General features: G+C 40.3%; 1 protein-coding gene across 1 annotated transcript; it reads left to right on the forward strand.

The window, feature by feature from the left end:
* The first annotated feature begins 845 nt into the window (after window positions 1-845).
* On the forward strand, window positions 846-19,835 carry exo1 (exonuclease 1). Its single transcript, XM_078229571.1, has 13 exons — window positions 846-1,015; window positions 2,133-2,252; window positions 2,681-2,808; window positions 4,193-4,326; window positions 5,913-6,125; window positions 7,277-7,464; window positions 8,768-8,864; window positions 9,623-9,854; window positions 12,715-12,964; window positions 14,036-14,627; window positions 14,732-14,827; window positions 15,854-16,050; window positions 17,196-19,835. The coding sequence occupies exons 1-13, from the start codon at window positions 855-857 to the stop codon at window positions 17,338-17,340; spliced, it is 2,553 nt and encodes an 850-aa protein (XP_078085697.1). The 5' UTR covers window positions 846-854; the 3' UTR covers window positions 17,341-19,835.
* Window positions 19,836-21,624: the final 1,789 nt, after the last annotated feature.

The following is a 21,624-nucleotide window of genomic DNA, read 5'->3' on the forward strand; positions in this document are numbered from 1 at the left end:
ACTTTTTCTGTGTAAAGGAATCCCTCTGAATCCTTTATTTGGTCTGGTTTCCTTAAATTTATGCCTCCTTGTTCAAGTGGAACAATTTCTTCACATCCATCTTTTTGAAATCCTTTCTGATTTTCACGACCTCAGGGAAAGATGCTCAAGCTGTTCAACTTTTTCTCATAGTTACATCCGCTCAATAATGATTGCATCCTTGTAATCATTTTCTGCATCTTCTCCAATGGTTCATTATCCTTTAAGTAATGTGGTTCTGGACACTGTAATCCATGATTATAAGCATAAACAGGAAGTGACACCCCCACAGTCATCAGTGTAATGGGAAAAGAAATCACGCTGAGGATTTGAGTAAAATTGGAAGAAAGGATGCCTAATGAACGCATGTTGAACAATGTTATTTTGACTTTGATCTAAAATGTTCCTCTGGCATTGATTGAAATATCAGACTGGAGTATGTGCGAGGCCCACAGTGGGGCTTGAACCTGCAACCTTCTGAATCCAACCAACAGTTCTACCAACTCAGTCAAGTCCGCCCCCCCTTTTTTAATTTTCAAAGCAGATTTGGAAACTGGTAAGTAGTAATGGGAGTGAATTTATTTGATTGTTGAAACAGGCTTTATTGTGCAGCTATGTTTTGGCATGTTGGTGCTTTACTGCTAGAGGCAGCTGTCAAGGTTGTATCCATCTTTAATTCTGGTATAAAATACTCAATAACTTCATTTGACAGTATTGAATTTTGAAATTGGTCATGGTCATTTTAACTTTTAATGCTATTCAAATTGCAACCCATCCATTTTAGCCTGGAAGTACTTATGAAAACTTTAATTCTTCAACAGGAGTAAAAGTGGACCATGGGGATTCAAGGATTGCTACAGTTTGTTAAGGAAGCTTCAGAACCAATCCATATCAAGAAGTACAAAGGACAGACTGTAGCATTAGATATGTACTGTTGGCTTCATAAAGGAGCTTTTGCGTGTGCTGATAAATTAGCAAAAGGAGAACCGACTGATCAGTAAGTCCTTTTTGCTGTCTTTGAACTTAGTGTTTACTCACTTTGAAATGCTAAGAACAAATTTAAATTTGCATGTGCTCAGAGGGTTTTTATATTTTGCATAATAATTCTTATTGGTTAAATAATAGCATCCATAGCCATATGGTGAAAAATAACTAGACTATGGTAGATAACGGCAAAATACTGCGGATGCTGGAATCTGAAACAAAAACAGAAAACGCTGGAGAAACTCAACAAGTCTGATAGCATCAGTGGAGAGAGAATAGAGCCATCGTTTCGAGTCTGGATGACTCTTTGTCAGAAGATTTAGTCTACATGATTTTAATTGGAGAAACCATCTTTTAACCTTGAAATGTTGACCACTCAGGTGCAAGAACCCTAAACCATAATTTCAGGATTAAGGGGAAGCGGAGAGATGGAATCTGTGAACAGTCAATTAAGCAAAGTACTTCATTTTTATAATAAATGTGGCACAGTGGCATAGTGGTTAGCACTGTTGCCTCACAGTGCCAAGAACTGAGTTTGATTTCCGGCTTGGGTCACTGTGTCCGGTTTCCTTCCACGGTTGGAAAGACGTGCTGGTTAGGTTAATTGGCCATGCTAAATTCTCCCTCCTTGTACCCGAACAGGTGCTGGAGTGTGGTGACTAGGGGATTTTTACAATAACTTCATTGCAGTGCTAATGTAAGCCTACTTGTGATACTAATAAATAAACTTTAAACTTTGGTTGCAAGTTGTGAGACTCCTGAGTGCACTACTTTTTATTGCAGTCCCATTCAGTTCCTAGTGAGCCCGCAGCATAAAACTGTATACTGGCACATTAAAATTGGCAATATCATCCACTGAAGCAATAACAATAGTTAATTTGAGTATTGGCAATTCTTCTATGCCATGGGATGCTTTACTTCTGGCAATTTTTGCTTTTATTAATCAGACCAGGCAGCATCCATGTAGAGAAAGCAAGAGTTGATGTTTCAAGTTAATGACCCTTCATCAAATGGCATAGTTTATGCTGATTGCAATATAAGATTTTATCAGATTGTATTTTATTTCCACTGCTATGTTGTTTTATATTTGTGAATCATCCTAATACTAGCCAGAGAGTGTTTTGTTTCAGATATGTCGGTTATTGTATAAAATTCGTTGAAATGTTGGTCTCATATGGAATCAAGCCAGTCTTGGTTTTTGATGGATGCACTTTACCTTCTAAAAAAGAGGTTGAAAAAGCACGAAGATTGTAAGTAATAAATTTACTAATATTTACTGTGAATTTTAAGGCTCATGTGATTTCTTAGATTTTCTTTTGTGTTTCAGTCATGATAACTTGGGGAAAGCTGGCTGTTTCACTTCATACTTAACAAGATGAGAAACAAAACTGGCTAATGCTTTTTTAGTTATTACAAATGATATTTTTCTTGAAATAATATTTCAGTCAAATTTATCTGTATACAAATTACTTTTAACGTTCCTGAGGACTGGATTATCAAGCATTAAATCTAATTAAAATTTTAGTGATAGTCATGCAATATGATAACTTGTTTTTCTATTTGTTTTAGCAGTCATCTGAGATTATGTACTAATGTCCTAATTTGTGTCACTTATCTGCACAGCTGTTGATGCATGTGGTTTAGAAACATTATGCTTGGGTGGTTTTCTGCCTTACAGACGTAGGCAAGCAAACTTGCAGAAAGGAAAGCAACTCCTTCGTGAAGGGAAGTCGGTAGAAGCCAGAGAGTGTTTTACTCGCTGTGTCAACATAACACCTGCCATGGCCCATGAAGTCATAAAAGCAAGTGATTTCAGGATTACTTTCCACTTCTCTATCTTGTGCATAGTGCTCTATATTTGTAGATTTTGCATTTCTTTCTGCTCCGGGGGTTTATCAAAAATACTGTGCGCATACCAGTTTTAGCCATTACACAAAATGTACATCACAGGAATGGATCATTTGCCCCCAATTGGCTCATGCCAGTGTAAAGGATTCACACCAGCCCCCTCCCATTACTTTATCTAATCCCATCAGAACACCCTTGTATTCCTTTCCCCCCTCATGGACTTACCTAGCTTCTTAAGGCATCAATACTATTTTCCACAATTTACTCCATGTTCCACATTCTAGCCACTCTCTGGATAAAGAAGTTTTGCTTGATTTCCTTATGTTATTTATTAGAGCATAAGAACATTTTTTTTTGAAAGAGTAATCCATTCAGCCCTTTGAGTCTGATCTATTCAGTAAGGTAATTGAGGATTAGTGACTGACTTATGGCCTTCTGTCATCAAACCCGTGGATTATTTAAGACCTCTTCTAGAGAAAAGAATCCCAGCCTATTAAGTCTTTCCTGCTGGTTATAACCCCTCCGTTTTGTTATCATCATTTTTGCTCCTTCTCCAGTGACTTTATACCCTTTTTTTTATAATGACAGAGACCAGAACTGTGCTTGGCATTTTGTATTGATGTATTTTTAGTGGTGTGAATTGGTAACAATGATCTCTTGCCCTCTCTTCCTGCCATTACTGGGTTAAGAATTTTGGAGAGCCATGAGCAAGATTTGCAATTCAGAAATAAGTAAAAGAGATTGGAAGAAGTGAATTTGTGAGGAGGGAAAAGTAACACACTTTAAAAAGAATCAATTGTGTGGAGGGCAAGGCATGGTTTGAGGGAGAACTTAAATACAGATGCTGACATGCAAGTTACACAAACAACATTTTTAACAAACCCTCATAAAAAGGCACGCAATTTGATGAATTTCTTTTAACCATTTTTAAAATTTGATTGCAAGGTTGGCATGTGCAACTTGGCATGATGCTTTCACTTTATTCTTCTCTTGGAAAATTCCTGGCCTTTGGCTGCCTAATTTCACAGACAAAGTTGTGATGTGTGAACCAACTCGTGCTGCTATTCTGGCACAACAGGTTTTATATATTTATTAAGGTATGATTCATTTAACTGAGCCACCATATCGGATTTAGAAGCTTCTGCACAGGAACAAGGAGGAAATCCTCCTTGGTCTCCTTTCAGGCATTGCCTTTTGATCAAGTTTCAAAATGACATTGGTGATTGCATTATCTGTTATCCATAAGATTGACAAAGAGGAATAACAAAGGCAAATTGCTTTAAAGGGGAGAGTTAAACATGACAATTTAAAGAAAAAAACATTTTTGTATCAATACAGGCAGCAAGAACAAAGGGAATGGATTGTATTGTAGCACCTTATGAGGCAGATGCTCAGTTGGCTTACTTAAACAAGATTGGTATAGCTCAAGCAGTAATTACAGAAGATTCAGACCTGTTGGCATTTGGATGTAAAAAGGTAAATGGAAAGTGCTGTAAGCAATTTTTGTTCTCTTAAAGGGACTCTTTTTTTTGTCAACACACTCTGGGCCTGATTTTACCAAAACTTCGCGCCTGAACGGTAAAGTTGGGCGTCGGGCCTTTAACGCGATCTGCACCCGAATCCGAGCAGATCGCACCTTTACCGGCACCTGATTCGTGCCCGAATTGGGCGGCCCGATGATTTAAATGCATTTGCATGCATTTAAATCGACTTAATGAACCGCGCGCCCAACTCTACTGCCAAATCCCACTTTACCGTCTTCTGGCCCGATCCGCGTCCGCGCTGTTACCCACCTGCAAAATAAAAGTCTGAAGTCGCCACTGCAGCCTCTGAAGAGCGGGGTCAGAGACTGGAAAGGCTCTCTGACCCAGGTCATCCTCTGGTCGGGACGGGAGGGGGGTGGGAGGAGGAGAGGGGGTGTGACTTCTCATCTCTGGGTGGGGGGTGGGGAGGGGAGGGGGTGTGACCGATCATCCCCTGGGGGAGGAGAGGGGATGTGACGTATCATCCTCTGGTTGGGGGGGGGGTTCCGCTGCCTGTCTGCGGCCGATCCCTCCTGGCACCATCACTGGTACACTACCAGCCACAGATTACTCTTCCCTGCAGTCGCAAGAGAGCGGGAGAGATGGCTGTGGCTGGTAGTGTACCAGTGATGGTGGCAGGCGGGATCGGCAGCAGAACCCCCCCCCCCTGACCAGAGGATGAGACCCCCCCCCCCCGGATGATATGTCACACCCCCTCTCCACCCACCCCCCCCAGGGGATGAACGGTCACACCCACCCCCCGACCAGAGAATGACCGTCAGAGAGCCGCCCTTTCTGCTTTTTGTTTCTCGCCCGGGCACGCTCTCAGATTTTTTTCGAACTGCGCATGCGCAGTTCAGAGCTCCGATCGGTCCGCCAGCGCTAAGCCCCGCCCACAGCGCGGATCGGGCCGGAGCCGGCAAAACGCGTATAGGCGCGCTGGAAAGAGGATTCCAGGTGCGGATCTATTTGACGCCCAAATCCAGCACTTCGACTCAAAATGGTAAAATTCCCCCCTCTGTTGTACTACAGGTTTGAGTAGTTTGTCCCACTGTGTTGGGCAGGAAACTTGTTATTTTTAAGGGGAAGAAAAATCTTAGATTTGTATTTCATGAGGAAAGTTATTCAGGCTTTTTAAAATCCTGCCCCTTCCCCCCCCCACACCATTTCTCTTTTTAGAATGTATCACATTCTAATTTATATGCAGACTACTTTTCTCCATCCCAACTAAGATTGGCTATTTTAACACTGATATTGGATCAAACCTGGCATCTGCCTGCTCTGTATGCTTAGGCCTCCATCTGGTATATCATTTTATCTTATCTTGTTGTCTGACTGAGATTGCCAAATTCTTTGTATTTTAATGTGGGATTTTACCTACTATGGCCTAATTTATGGATGCCTGAATTCATTTGCAAGGGCCTATTACCACATCAGAGGAAGAGGACTTCCTTCAAATCAGGACAGACATGATTTGAATACTGGGGTTGAAATAAAAAATGAAATAATTTTTAAAAATATTTTTCACTGCACTTTTAGGTTGTACTGAAAGTGGACAAGAGTGGGAACGGCATAGAAATTGACCAGGCTCGGTTTGGCAAATGCAAACAGCTGGGTGATGTTTTCACTGAAGAAAAGTTCAGATATATGTGTATTTTATCTGGATGTGATTATTTGGCATCTATACATGGAATTGGTTTGGCTAAAGCATGCAAGCTGCTTAGGCTCGCCAACAATCCAGATATCATTACGGTGGGTTGTTGAGCTTGTGCTTATTATATAGTTGGGTAACAAAAATAATCCACAGGAGAACGCATGTTCTAAATACTTATGAAAAATAATCTAATAATGCTGAAGTCCTTAGGAAGTTTCATTGAATTAGGACTTAATATTTGTTAGGGATATCTGCACTGTATAAAAGAAGACAACAAAAATTATCTCCCAGTAATATCCATGGAGATTATTGTAACTTTAGAAGAAAATTGGTTTAAATAAAATCAAACAGCTCTTCATGTTGATTCACAGGGCTTTCTGCTAAAGTTACAGCAAGAGGTTGGGAAACCATTGCAGAACTTTTTCCCCATCCGCCCTCTTAGACAGTTTGCACTTTTTAATGGTGTACCCTTGTCTTATAATTATTTTTCTATTCTTATTTTATACTGTTTTTAATAAAATCTCAAGTGTCACCATTTCTTCTCATCTTTTTCACTGCGTAATAAAATCTAGAATTGACATTGTATTCCAAAGCCATTTTATAAAAGTATTTTCTCAAGGTAGTTTTCTTTTCAGCGATGTTGGAACTTCATCTGACTGCCACTCAGTAACCTGATGCAGGTTCGGTGAGTTGGCATCTCACACAAATTTTCAATCTCATTTTTACCAGCACTGATCTGGCTTGATCTCCCAATATTCTACTGGCCTTTCCTGCAATTGTTTTGTCATCTGGACAGTGACAAGTTTGCTATTACTCCCTGGCCCTTTTTCATCGTGTTTCCTTGTGCTCATTCAATTCAATTTAATTTGTCATCTATTTGTAATCAATCTTAAGTGTAGAAATTTATTTTGTGTCACTGGATTTCATTTGCCTGCTCAATTGCACAACCAATTTAAAATCTTTCTGTTAATATTTTATTGTATCCTTTTTCTCTGCTGCTCTTATAGTTCAATGCTAAAATTAAAAGTGTGTATATATAGAAATAACAGCACTAGGGTCCTACTGCAGGCTGCATAATTGACAGTTTTCCATCAAGTAGCAGAAAAAAATCTTCAATTCCATTGCGTAATTGAGTTATAACTTTATTTAAGACTTGAATTTTTCTTGAAGATGTATAAAATATTTTGAACCAACTTGGTATCCAAAGCTAATTTCTGTTTCTCCCACGCATTCTTTTCATCACATATAGGTGATCAAGAAAATGGGACAGTATTTGAAGACAAACGTGACCGTAACAGAAGAATACATAGATGGATTCATTCGGGCAAATAACACATTTCTGTATCAATTGGTGTTTGATCCGTTGAAAAGGAAACTTGTTCCTTTAAATGCTTATTCTGATGGAGTTGATCCAGGAACACTTGACTATGCTGGGCAGTATCCTTCACATACTTCCATATTTGTTCATTAGCCAGCACCAATGAACTTAACCAGTGTTTTTGTTAAATCTTTTCCTGACGCAGAAAAAATGGGTACCCGTTGCATGATTTTTATAAGAGCACAGAAAGAAGAGGTGTGGAAGTAACAGGAGAGCAGAGGCTGTTCACAGCCACAACAGAAGTTGGCAATGTGGGCGATTTGCATGGTATAATCAGAACATTTTGCACAATTGACAATGTGTGGTTGGTTGTGCAAAACATTATTGCATTACCAAGAAATTAAATGAAAAGAAACAGAAGTTTGAATTTAAAACTGACACAGTTGGGAAATTTACTTGCAAAAGGTTTATGTGCAGCCTAATTTGTCACTGCCATTGTTGCTTTCACTAGTTCTGAAGTAGCTTGTTTGACGAGTGCCATTTGCAGTATGCTGCACCTGCTTGTGGGCGTATTAACCAACATTGTGATGTTGCTTGTGTGTTGCTTGTAATGTCACCCAGCTTCTCCAACTAAAATCAGGAGTCAATCCTTTTGCACAAAAATCACTAATGGTGTAGGGAAAAAATCAACAGGGTTTAGTTAACCTACACAGCCATTTGCTTGTTAAATTCAGCAAATTTAACTACTTTTGATACCAGGTTTGCAGTGAAAGTGAAGGCCATTTCTCAATTTCAAAAAAAAGGATGCCAAGCAATGGAGAGCTGCTGGCTTATGATTGGGGGCGGTATTCTGTCATTTAGGGGCCTTGATCGTGTGGGAGGCCGAACACTATCCAGTTAAGTTGCCTGAGCTCACTTGGATTATGCCAGGCCTCCTGTACAGAGGTTATGAGGGGCTCCCACTAGTTCTCCAATCAATGGGGAGGGGAACTAATTTCCACTCTGGTCAATTATTCACTAAAACATCAGTCTACACATATGCACCCTGTCATTTTAGCATGAAATAGACTATTAATGCATATTTTAAAATACTACATTACTATGTTGAATTTATAAAAAACCTTTTTTGGCACGTTCTTGCAGCACTTTATATACCATCCTTTTATTTAGGAGCTCAAAGGTGGGATTCTATGGCCTCGCTCGTCCCAAAACCATAAAATCCCACTCGAGGTCAACGGACCTTTCCATTCTCCGCCCCTCGCCCACTCCGATTCCTGTGGCAGGCGGGGCGGTAAAATTCCGGCCCAAGTACGTTTACTCATTGGGCCTTGTTGGATAAGCAACGTTACACTATATTTCTGTTTGTTTTTCCCCATTTATGTTTGTTATTTGTATTTTGTGCCTTAACTTGGCTATTTTTAGTCACTTTGGTGATGAGAAAGCTCTTCATATAGCTCTTGGAAATATAGATGTCAATACTTCGGAAACCTTAGATGATTACAACCCACATACTTGCCAGGTAATGTTCAAGTTACCCATGAATTCAAGTAGCCATGTGCCCATTTTAACAGTATTTACCCTAAAGCCAACTAAAATCCTGTTTGACGTTTACTATAATGCAACATTATAAAGTATATTTTATAACTCATATCTGATGAGTAAGAGGGTAAGTAAAGTTACTTGTTCAAAATGCTCAACTTAATCAGCTTTTATCACTTTTGCCCCTGCTATTTTCTCCCAAGTATGCGTTTTTACTCCTATCCTGAAGCAGCTCTGTATATAATCTTATAATCTGTGTATAAACTTACAAATTAGAGTTCAAGGCCAGGATTTTCTGACCCCTCACGGCGGGGCAGCGGTAGTGGCTCGCCACTGATCACCAGCGGGATCTTCCAGTCCCATTGAAGTCGATGGCCATCCGGCCACGCTGCAGGGGAACACCGGCCAAGTTAATGGGTTAAAGCCATTTTAATCTAAGCTATAAAAATGTTTGTTTCTGATGTTTTAACCTGAATTAGGAAAAAACATACATTCTTCCATCTGTTTCCTCTAGCCAATACTTCTCCCTCAACCAACTTTACAAACCAGATTGTCGTGTCATTGCTGTTTTTAGGCTCACAAATTGGCCATAGTTTTTTCCTATATTACAGCAGTATTACATTGGCGGTGGAATACTTTAAATCTCTTGAAGTCGTATAACGCACTATGTAAATGTATTTTTTTCTTTTTCTTTCAAAAAATTCAGATATATAATATTTGCTTTACTTTTTTTACCAGCTTCCAGCAAGAAGGTCTCGTGGATGGAATGACACAGAAAACAATAAGCAAAAAGTGTCGCATATGCTCAGTATATGGAGCAAAGAATATAGACCATGTGGAAATCAGCTATTAGTCCCAAAGGCACAAATAACACCAGAAAAACCCTGCACAAGAGGTATCGAGAAAGTGATCAACATCAAAAGATTAAAACTTCCCAATAGGGCTATGACGGCTAAAAGGCCAAGAGAAGGTAACATAGATCTGACTAGTTTCTTTTCCATTTATAATACTTCTCTATTCTGAAAATTAGCTCTTCAAGCAAAGTAAGTTAAATATTCTAGAATAAGTACTAATTGGGATAGCTGCAACATCCCTGATCTTTTGTGTGCATTCATACGCATGGCACCTAATGCATGTGATAGCTGGGAACAAATCTTAGCAACCTCCTTCCCATCCCAATTACCCACTCATTGCTGTGAATGGATCAAGAATAACTGCCTAGCTCTGCATCTCCCTCTAAAATATCTGTTTATTCATGACCAAGGCCCATGTGCTTATTCTAAATGATTTCATTGACACTTTGCTTTGAACACTTGATTCACAGTGGATGCTATGTTGCCCTTTACTGAAACTAACTGGATGTCTCCTGCTGCTCCTCTAGACTTTGTCTTTTGAGCACCTCAAGTAATTCCACCTTTCTTCCATCCTTCAAAGACTTTGTTCTTAACTACACCCCCCTGCCCAAGTTCTTCACTGAGATATATTCCCTCCTATCTTTCTTTAGCATCTGCATGAATCTTACTCCAGCCTTGTTCATTTCAGTTTTCATCTTGACTCACCTTGCCATTCCACTGGCTTCTCTAATTTTGCCTGGATCACAGTAAAGGCTATCTTGGAACCTTTCTCTGTATTCCTCAGCACCCACTTCCCCCTTAACCTTTCATTTCCACTCCTTATTTGTGTCTGCTCTTGGAGTAAAGTTTCAACTACTCAATAGCTTAATTGTTTGAACTTTCACTTGCCAATAATATTTATGCATCTGTTGATCTTAACTTCCACATCGCCCTTTGATACTATTGCTCCCAGTGAAATACAGTGCTTGTTCCAAGTAAATGATCCATCGGTTTTGCATTCTCGAGGGGCACAGACTTAAACATATCTGATTTAATCATCCTTCACTGAATCGAGCAGATCATATCCAGCACCATTGAACCTTGCCACCTCTCCTCTACCAAAGACACTTAGTACTTCAGGATCGCTCCTGGAATCCAAAGTTAACTCCTGGCTTATTTTCTCTACGATCGGCTATCTCCTTTAAACTCAACTCCCATCTCCACCCTCGTCTCCAACAATGTGAGGATCTCATTGACTTTTTTGTCACTTCTTTTGAGACCATCCATTCAGCTGCCTCTCCTGCATTTCCACCCCGATCCGAATCTCCTCCACCAAGCAAACCTCCGTGTCCTGCTGTGTTGGGTGATAGGGCGTTGGCTTTATGGTATTACTTCTGGTGTGTGCTGTTCATTCAGATCATTAAAAAAGATTTCCATTCCAAACCCAGCCTTTATTAAATTATAAAATGGATACTACAATCTCATACTTGCATGGTGAAGATCCAAGGTTCTCAATTTTTTAATACGGTAACATTTGATTAGTTTTTTGCTTGAGGATTTCATTTAGTGTTTTTACTTTTAAATTATATACATTATATAATTTATATATTTATACATTATATATCAATCAATGTTAAAAGGATTTATTGTTTTCCTTTGAAATTGAGGTTTCCAATATGAGTACTTAGTTTCTTTGTTATTGTATTAAACGTTAACCCTAACCCAATGATGCAGAATAAAGTTATGGTGGACTGTGAATAACCGGCAATATACTCAGTTGGGATGTAAGAAGTTCAAATTTCTTTTCAGAGTTCACACTGACAAAGTCTATTGCTGATCTAAATAGTTGTTCTTTTTCCTATTACCTTCCTAAGAAACAAAAGGAATAACTAACCATCACATTTAGAGTATTTTAATATATCACTAATATAAATCAAATCATTATACTTCAGCCAGCAAACTAAATGTAGCAGAGTAAGCTAAGTTAAATACTAAATTACACGTCTCTTTAAAAACAAGCTTCTTGCTATACTATCTGTATAACTTTATTAAACTTTTAACTAATTAGAAGTTTTGTTTTGCTTAAGATCCCTCCTCCAAAGAGGGACTCCGCTCCTTACTCTGCGACTGGATCCTAGACTTCCTAACCCACAGACCGCAATCAGTAAGAATAAGTAACAACACCACCTGCATGATCATCCTCAACACCAGTGACCCACAAGGCTGTGTCCACAGCTCCTTCTATACTCCTTATACACCTTTGACCATGTGGCCAACTTCCCCTCCAACTCTATTTTCAGGTTTGCTGATGACGTCACCATAGTGGGTTGGATCTCGAACAATGATGAGACGGATCTGATTGTAACCTCGACCCCACGTTCCTGCCTGCCCCCAGTAACCTTTCACCCCCTTGTTAATCAAGAATCTAACTAACTCTGCCTTTAAAAATATTCAAAGATCCTGCTTCTGCTGTCTTTTGAGGGAGAGTACCAGAGACACATGACCCTCTGAGAGGAAAAAAAACTCATCTGTCTTAAATGAGCAAGCTCTTATTTAGATTCTCCAACAGGAGGAAGCATCCTCTCCACATCCACCATGTCAATACCCATCAGGATTTTGAAGGTTTTGATCAAGTCACCTTTTACTCTTCCTCAATTCTAGTGAATACAAACCTAACCCCTCCAACCTTTCCTCATATGACAATGTGGTCATTCTGGTATTAAACTAGTAAACCTCCTCTGAACTGTTTTTAACACATATGCATCTTTGATAAGGAGACCAGTACTGTACACAGTAATCCAGATGTGGTCTCACAAACGCCCTGTAAACTGAAACATAACATTACTTTTGTTATCAATATCCTCACAGACTATATCATTCTATAAGCTTAATTTCTTGCCAGGTACTAATTATTTAATTTAAATATAAAATCTAGGTAGCTCTAGTGCAGTATATAAATTAATACGAGTGTAAAGTGGTTTTATTTCTATCCATCAGGTGAAGGCCTTTCAGATGGAGACTTGTTAAGCCAGTACTCGTTTCCAAATAGTAAAAAACGTAAAGAAGCTGCTGAAAAGCACCCATCTCCACAATCTCGTTTAGAAGAGGAGGAATCCTCATCGGCAGACCACACAGTCAGCAATGAAAGTCCAAGGCCTCACTCCAAAGTCCGGAATCGGTTTGCCACCCTGTTGCAAAGGAGGAATGAAGATTCGGGTGCTGTTTTTGTTCCTGGAACCAGAAGCCGGTAAAAGTGTGATCTGTTGTTTTTTTTTTAACTAAAAGCTGCTTAGGTGACATTAACCCAGATGGGCTTTGCGTAGTCACCACATTGTCCTGAGAGCAGCTCTGTAACAAGTTGAGTTGGAGAGACAAGTAAAATAATTGAAAAGTATGTTTTCATTTGTCCTGCAGCAGAGTTCCAGTCTATTTTTCCATTAAACCTATGTTAAGATTATTTTGTTGAGTGTTGGTTGTTACTAGACACTCTGAAATGTGCAAGCATGGGGGAATAAAAGTCAGTCCCTCCACGAGACGACCATCCCAGGTCACCTTTCCATTCCTGTGGTTTCAACAGCCTGAAAGGTTCAAGTGCTGGTGAGCATCTCCAACACACGCAATGACCCCTTCAATTAGAAGTCCTTCCTTTGACAGAATGAATGTGCCATCCGGCCGTCCCTCCATAATGTTCAGGGAGCCTGGAGGCCAGATCATAATCTGCTTGCTTTGCTAAAGAATAACTGTCAGCTGCACCATGCAGAGAGTTGGATTCTAAACCCAGAAATAGTACTGCTGTTGTGGCAAGGACTTAAGATTCTACCCATTATTGCTCACGGACATTAATCCTAACCCCATGATACAGAGTAAAGTTAAGAAAGACTATGACTAACCTGTAATATACCTGACACTGGGTGCAAAAAGTGCGGACATTTTCCAGAGCGCTCACTGATGACATCTCTTGCTCAGGCAAACAGTTATTATTTTTCCTGTTACCTCCCTAAGAAACAAAATAAATAACCAACCACCTTAATTTTGAGCATTTTAATATATCCCTAATATAACTCAACCACAAGAAACCTCTTGTCATAATTCAGTCGGTAAACTAAATGTAGCATCGTAAACTAACTGAAAATTAAATGCTAAATGACACATCTGTTTAAATATAGTTGCTTACTGTTCTAACCATATAACTTCATTAAATTTAATCAGAAAGGTTTTTTGCTAAAGATCCATGCCTTCTGCCTTGTGAAACCTTATTTCTGGTGAATATTCACATTATTCAGCAATTGATCGTTTTCTTTCCGTATTTCTTTTGTAGGTTCTTCTGTAGTCCCAAAGTAGCTTGTGTATCTAATCAAAAAAATGGAGCATCTGATCAAAAGATAGGAGACAATGCAACAGAGGGAGGCAAGGATTTGAACTCAATTAGCTCTTGCAATAGTGAGAAAAATGACTCCTCGGTGACAAGTATAAGCAGAAATGAATGTGAACAGGAAGAACAGCTACCTGAACTTTTAAACGCCAGCCCTAATACCAATACAACTCTTCGAGATTTTCATTCAGTGACCAGGAAAAGTTTAAGTGCTTTCAGTTGGTCTGGAGACCTGAGGGAAAAATCAAGGACACCCAGTTCTGCTGCAAGTATATCTGTATTGCAGCAATTCTGCAGAAAAGTGGCGTTCTCGACTGTGAGTAAATGTAATGACAGTAAAGCAATGGCAAAAAGTGATCAGAGTGCAATCCAGCACCAGCAAAACCTTCCGGAGCAATCTGAGGAGCCCATGGATGATGACTCTGAGATTGTGACCTCCCCACGCTCGCCTCTTGGCATTAGTTCTTCTCTGGGCAGTTCATGCAGTGGTTTTGAATGCTCAGGCTCTTCTCAGAAGTCCAGGAGCTCTGACTTGGATGTACGATGCTTTATGCTTATGTTGGAATGCTTTTAAGAATTTTATTGAGATGATAAATGGCTTTAGTTTGTTTATTAATGCACTTATCTTTTTCTTCATGAAAGGAAACTGGTGACGATGCAGCATCACGTGGTCAAATTTCTAGTCCTGGCACATTGCCAGAATTATCTGAGAAAACTATTATAACTGTAAAGCACTGGGTAAGCGCACTAGCTGTTTGTATACTTTCCTAAACCATATAAACTTTATCTCAACAGCGTGCTTATCTCCAATTATATAAAAATTCAGAACAATGAAGTTAGAGAGTTCTTAACTAATTCATTATCACTAGTGGGATGGGAATTGATCTTAGCTATAAAGCCAATGTACCACAGTAAAATTGCCTAGTGGCATTGGATGGCACGGGGGAACAGTGGTTAGCACTACTGCCTCACAGCGCCAGGGACCCAGGTTCGATTTCCGGCTAGGGCCACTGCCTGTGCAGAGTGTGCATGTTCTCCCTGTGTCTATGTGGGTTTCCTCCCACAGTCCGAAAGACGTGCTGGTTAGGTGCATTAACCTTGCTAAATTCTCCCTCGGTGTACCTGAACAGGTGTGGCGACTTGGGGATTTTCACAGTAACTTCATTGCAGTGTGTTAATGTCAGCCTACTTGTGACATTAATAAATAAACTTTAAACTATAAACTTTACTGTCAATTTCTTTGATCACTTTATGAAAAGTAGTCATTTGGATGATGCGCCAGATTGGCACCTGTGGAACTACGGTGCAATCTCTTGAGGATGTTGCAAAGGGGGTTTTTAAAAAAATCAAAGATTAATATATCGAGAACTTTTGAAATTTGTGCTGGAATTGTTTACATAAAGCCAAGTTTAATGCACTTTCCCTCTCCATTCCTTGCCCCATTTTAGCTGATTATTCTAACAAGATGTGATTGATCTGATTATTCTTTTTGATATTAAGTACGGCCTGAAGGACATTTCTTTATTTCAGTTCCTGGTGGTGTTGTGGAAATTTAGGACAAAAAATGCATGGTTTTCCTGCTTTTTCCAAAAAAAATGTAATTCTTCTGGAAAGAAGTTGACCGATTTGGTAGCTGATGATTAATCGGATATGTTTTACCCTTTTTAACGTTGCCCTGCAGTAATGTTTTAATGCAAAACTATGGTCAGAAATGGATTTGACAATAATGCTGCTGTAGATTTACCAAATGCACTTTTTGTTCAGGTTCCTGGGTTACACAAGCTGAGCCCTGGATCTTTAAGAAAGTCCGCTAAACTGAATCTTCCAGGACCAGCCAAAGCCAGTGGGTTAAACAAAATGTCACTGTCGCTGCAGAAGAGGAAATCTGCCCCAAATAATGAGAACAAGCCTGAACTGCAGGCTACTATCCATGACTTGTGGCAGAAATTTGGGTTTAAAGGGTAAGTACTGTTAACTGGAATGGTACTTGTTTTAGGTCATGGTTTGTTTGGTGCCCTATTTCCCTGCCTCTTGTTATAATTGTGAGCCATGACACCTGACTTTTGAACTTGCTGGGACAGCCAAAAGTTGTGTACATTCTTTAAAAACTTTATTGGGTAGATACTTGAAAATTGAATGAGTGAAAAAGGCACTTGGAAAAAACGGAGAGAAGATAAAGAATTGAAGGAGAGACTTGCTTTCAAGTGGCAAAAAACTGCTTCTATTGAGTGCATTCCCATGCATTGTGGTGGTCTGTGACTGAGGTTGGTGACTGGTGGTGCTTTTTGTGTTGTTCGTTCTGCTACAACCATTTTTAAAAAAACAAATCTATTAATTTGGGGTTTGGCCTCTTACTCTTCCTGTGGATTGGATGTAGTGCTAACCCCATCCAAGATTTGGGTCCCCTTTTTTTCTGATTTGAGTTAGTCGTCTTTGTAGTTGGATGGTTTACCCCTAGGTTTCAATTTAAACTGCCAGTCTCTACTTCTGCATCAAAACCTACACTCATTTCGGCCCCTCCCACTTGCTGCAAAGCCAGGTAACCTCTGTCGCTCAGCAATTCATAGAATCCATAAAATCCCGACAGTGCAGAAGGAGGCCATTAGGCCCATCAAATCTGCACGACCACAATCCCACCCAGCCCCTATCCCCATAACCTCTCATATTTACCTGCTAATACCTGACACTAAGTGGCAACTTTAGCATAGCCAATCGACCTAACCCGCATATCTTTGGAGTGTTGGGAGGAAACCCATGCAGACACGGGGATAATATGCAAACTCCACACAGTGACCTGAGCTGGGAATCTAACCCAGGCTTTGTGAGGCAGCAATGCTAGCCACTGTGCCGCCCACGGTGGCTGTGAGAGGTCTTGGTATCTTTTTGCTGTCTTACCTCACTGCTCATCAAATATCTCTTGTTTTTAGTGACCCTGTTCAGAGAATTTAAACTAACTATATTTGTTCACTGAAAATGATGCCATTTTTTCAATGTAATTCCAACAATTAAGAATGATAAATATGTAGACCAAATCTGGAGAGAGTTGTTTGATGTGCATTTTTTTTTTCAGTTTTAGCATCATAATAAAATATTTTGATCTCCACAGGGAATCCAAGAAGCTTCAATCTAGTCAAAAATCTGACCCAATGACCCCTATCGAGGACAACTTGCAAGTGTTGACCCCAGAGACTGACCAAAGTATTTTATTGAGGCCAGAATGTAGTTCTGTGCAAAGGGCCATAGAGTGGTGAGGAAATCCATGAATGTTTAAATTTGCTTCAATGTAGGTAGGGATATGTGACCATAACAGACCTCTCTATTTTAACCATGTTGAAAATATAAAGGTTGGTGCAGATTGCAAGGTGGCAATAATCTACATAATTGCAACCTTTGGAAAATGGTTTGAGATATGTAATGGCAGTGACTAGTAATCAACCTTTTTTTTGATAACTGATCTGTGAAATCTATATCTGTGGCACAAAAAGTGATTGTTTCATCCTAGGCCCCCCCCCAGGAAATGAGGATTCAGAAACTTCAAACGTTGTTCCAGTTCACCTTCGACATTGTGGAGAAAGATGCCTAGTGTGTATCACTGAAAAGTTTAAATTATGCTCTCCCTAAATCTGGGTCGGTTCCATAACAAGGAGAGAGCTATCCAGACTGGTAACTTACTATCAAGGCAACAAAATTGAAAATTACCCTCTGTCCACAGAAAAATATTGAATTTATCTCGGGCCATACTGTGTTCGTAAAGCAAGTGTTTCATGTAAATCGAACCATTTTTAGTGTCAGCCTAAAAGATTGCTTCAAGGATGCTGGGAATTGCTGATGCACCAGAGCTGGTCATTACAGTTTACAAACATTAACTAACAAAAGAAAATCATTTTTACGTTGCTTCATAGTGATGCATTGAGGGAACAAATTAATTTGATGCAACCTCAGAATCAAATGTATTAACTTTTGATGGCATCTGCAAACTAAATATGCGATTCATTGTTAATGTGCCACAAACTGTATCAAATGTCAAGCAGGTACAACCATTAGAAATGAAATAAAGCTTATCTCTTTTCTTCCCCCGTTCCAGTCCTGTCTTTAACTGTCCTCTCCAGCAATGCATTGACAAAGTAATAACCAAGTTTGTTTTGTTACCTGCTATTAGTCAAGCAGAGCTATTGAGACTTTATTTGCAGGAGTGGCTTGGTTAATGAGTTATTGTGATATGAAAAAGAGGGAAAACTTTATCTTGCATTTATATATATATTGCAGCCAAAGACGCTCTGTTGTAAAGGTACCAGCCTTGGCTCAGTAGTAGTGTTCTCATCTTTTAGAGTCAGTAGGTCATGAGTTCAACTTGTATAACAGAAACATGGGGCAGAATTTTACGGCCCATGTTGACAGGTTTGCAAGCAGAGGAGTCATTAAATTACCCAGGTGGTCTTCCATCCTCCCCAATCTGTTCTCAATTTTACCAGGAGCAAGCAAGGTCAGTGGTGGTCTGACCACCCTCGGCCCAACTGAGGCCTTCCTGCCTGGGCTTAGTTTTGAGGCCAGCATGAAGATATCAGGGATGATGATAAGCCTGGCAGGTCATCCTGTTCATGTCTCGGGCAGGCAAGGGGGAAGTGTTCCCCTCAAGAGCCCCTTTTCCACATTGGGCACCTCCTAGCCTGGCCCCTCCATCAAGACCTCGAGCCCCTCCAGACCTCTACTCTCCTTCCTGTGTGAGACCACCTCGCAAATACCTGGCCCTGGACTCCAGAACTTTGAATCCAGAGACCGCTTGTAGTCCCAGCAATGGTCACTGCTCCAGGTGGTTCTGCTGGGGCTGCAGTGTTACCATTAAATCTGCCCAAGTGAGGAACATGGAATGTGAAGTGGCTGAGAGGGCACCCTGCTTCGGCAGTGATGGTTCCCACTGCCTTTTCGGGTGGTGGTGTGGGGAAACCCTTCCATCTGTTAAATTCTGCTCTTGAACACAATCTAGGGTGGCATTTCTAGGTGCCATCTCTTGGATGAAATGTTAAACCAAGACCTTGTCTGCCCACTTGGGTCAGTGTAAAACACCCTAAGGCACTATTTTGAAGAGCAGTCCAGTGTTCTGGCCAATATTTATCCCTCAATCGACATTGCCTAAGAGTGCATCTGGCCATGGCCATTGCTGCTTGTGGAACCTTGCTGTGTGTCATTTGACGGCCAGATTACCTGCATTACAACAGTAACTTCAAAAAATATACTTCTGAAAAGTGTGTTTGAGGCATCCTGAGGTTGCAGTATCTAATATATAATGCAAGATCTTCTTTCTCTCATAGGAACAAGGCAACTCAGAAACCCAGTACAGGATGTGGTTTTCTGGGTACAACCGGAGGGCAAATACTGCCAGTAGTAAACATAAATTATCAGAATGATTGCACATACTTGTGGATTTTGCACGGTTAAATTCCACATTGCTGCTAATGCTCTAAAATCTTCCCCAGAAAGTAAATAGGTTGGGTTTCAGACCACTGGCAGCCTGATTGCATTGCTTCAGTAGGAAATGTGCCAGAAGGTGTCAAAACTATTTTAATCAAGTTAGTGAAAGTGACCTTGTAAAATAAGTCTTAAGATATTTTACACCACAGAAATGGATATGTATACAGGACATGTGTTTATCTTAAGTTGACTTTTTTTGTATTCTCAGAAGAGGCGTCTGTCTTTTGAATCCATAGTAGCTCACTGTCCTGTAAAACATTCTGAAAATAAAACCCTGAAACACATTTTGTTTGTTTTATTGCATATACACTCTTCATTCGTATTCTGTTATACACCTCTACCCGTGCACAAGGTGCTGTAAGGATATTTTAAGTGAATATTGTCAATAATCATGCTTACTGATTCATAATTTTCACAAGTAGTGGCCCCCGAATAGAGGCCTGATAATTAGATTTCAATTTATTCGAATGTTACAGTACTGGTGGGAAGGTGGGGACGATCGCGACGGGACTTCCTGCCAATGTATAATACAATTTGGGCCACTCATGAAATCTTGCTCCCATCGCCATTCCCTCCCAATGTGAACCGAAGTGCAAGATCCCAGCCATTATCACTGGGATAATTTTGGGGAGGTTTTGCTCCTCGTGTAGCCAATTGTCATGTGAACTTTTGTGCACTTTTGTTTGATCTTATCAAAACTTTCAAAATTTCCAATTTTGACAAAAGGTTTAATCACCCATGGTAATTCACCTTTTCTATTTATAACTTGACTGATCTGGTTTATATTTTTCAATGTTGCTGTTTTTATTCCTAAAGCAGCTTGCAAACATCTTTACACTTGTCAAATAAACCAGTTACTTCAAGGATGACGTGCAGTTTGTGAAAAAACACCACAATTTCTTATTTCTCTTCTGTGCGAGTCTATTTAACATAATTGTGAAGCCACTGATAATTTCTTCCTTATTGAAACATAGAAAAATTACAGCACAAACAGGCCCTCCGGCCCCACAAGTTGTGCTGAATATATCCCTACCTTCTATAAACCCTCCATCCTATTAAGTCCCATGTACTCATCCAGGAGTCTCTTAAAAGTCCCTATTGAGTTTGCCTCCACCACCACTGACGGCTGCCGATTCCACTCGCCCACCACCCTCTGTGTGAAAAACTTCCCCCTAACATTTCCCCTGTACCTACCCCCCAGCACCTTAAACCTGTGTCCTCTCGTAGCAGCCATTTCCACCCTGGGAAAAAGCCTCTGAGAGTCCACCCGATCTATGCCTCTCAACACCTTATATACCTCTATTAGGTCTCCTCTCATCCTACGTCTCTCCAAGGAGAAAAGACCGAGCTCCCTCAGCCTATCCTCATAAGGCATGCCGCTCAATCCAGGCAACATCCTTCTAAATCTCCTCTGCACCCTCTCAATCATTTCCACATCCTTCCTGTAATGAGGCGACCAGAACTGAGCACAGTACTCCAAGTGGGGTCTGACGAGGGTCTTATATAGCTGCATCATTATCCCCGGACTCCTAAACTCAATCCCTCGATTGATAAAGGCCAGCACACCATACGCCTTCTTAACCACCTCCTCCACCTGCGGGGCCGATTTTAGAGTCCTATGGACCCGGACCCCAAGGTCCTTCTGATCCTCTACAGTACTAAGAGTCTTTCCCTTAATATTGTACTCCTTCATCCCATTTGACCTGCCAAAATGGACCACTACACATTTATCTGGGTTGAAGTCCATCTGCCACTTCTCCGCCCAGTCTTGCATCCTATCTATGTCCCTCTGTAACTTCTGACATCCCTCCAGACTATCCACAACCCCACCAAGCTTTGTGTCGTCAGCAAACTTACCAACCCATCCCTCCACTTCCTCATCCAGGTCATTGAGTGTCCAACTCTCTAACAACAACAATTCAATGGTAGTTATTTTTAATGTAATAAAACAACCCAAGGCTCTTTACTGGAACAAAGTGTGACACTGAGCAATGTAAAGTCAGATGTCCAAAAACTTGGTGGGTTTTAAGGAGTGTCTTTCAGAAGGAAAGAGATAGAGAGGCAAA

Source organism: Mustelus asterias, chromosome 15, assembly GCF_964213995.1.
Source record: "Mustelus asterias chromosome 15, sMusAst1.hap1.1, whole genome shotgun sequence".
NCBI classification, from domain to species: Eukaryota; Metazoa; Chordata; class Chondrichthyes; order Carcharhiniformes; family Triakidae; genus Mustelus; species Mustelus asterias.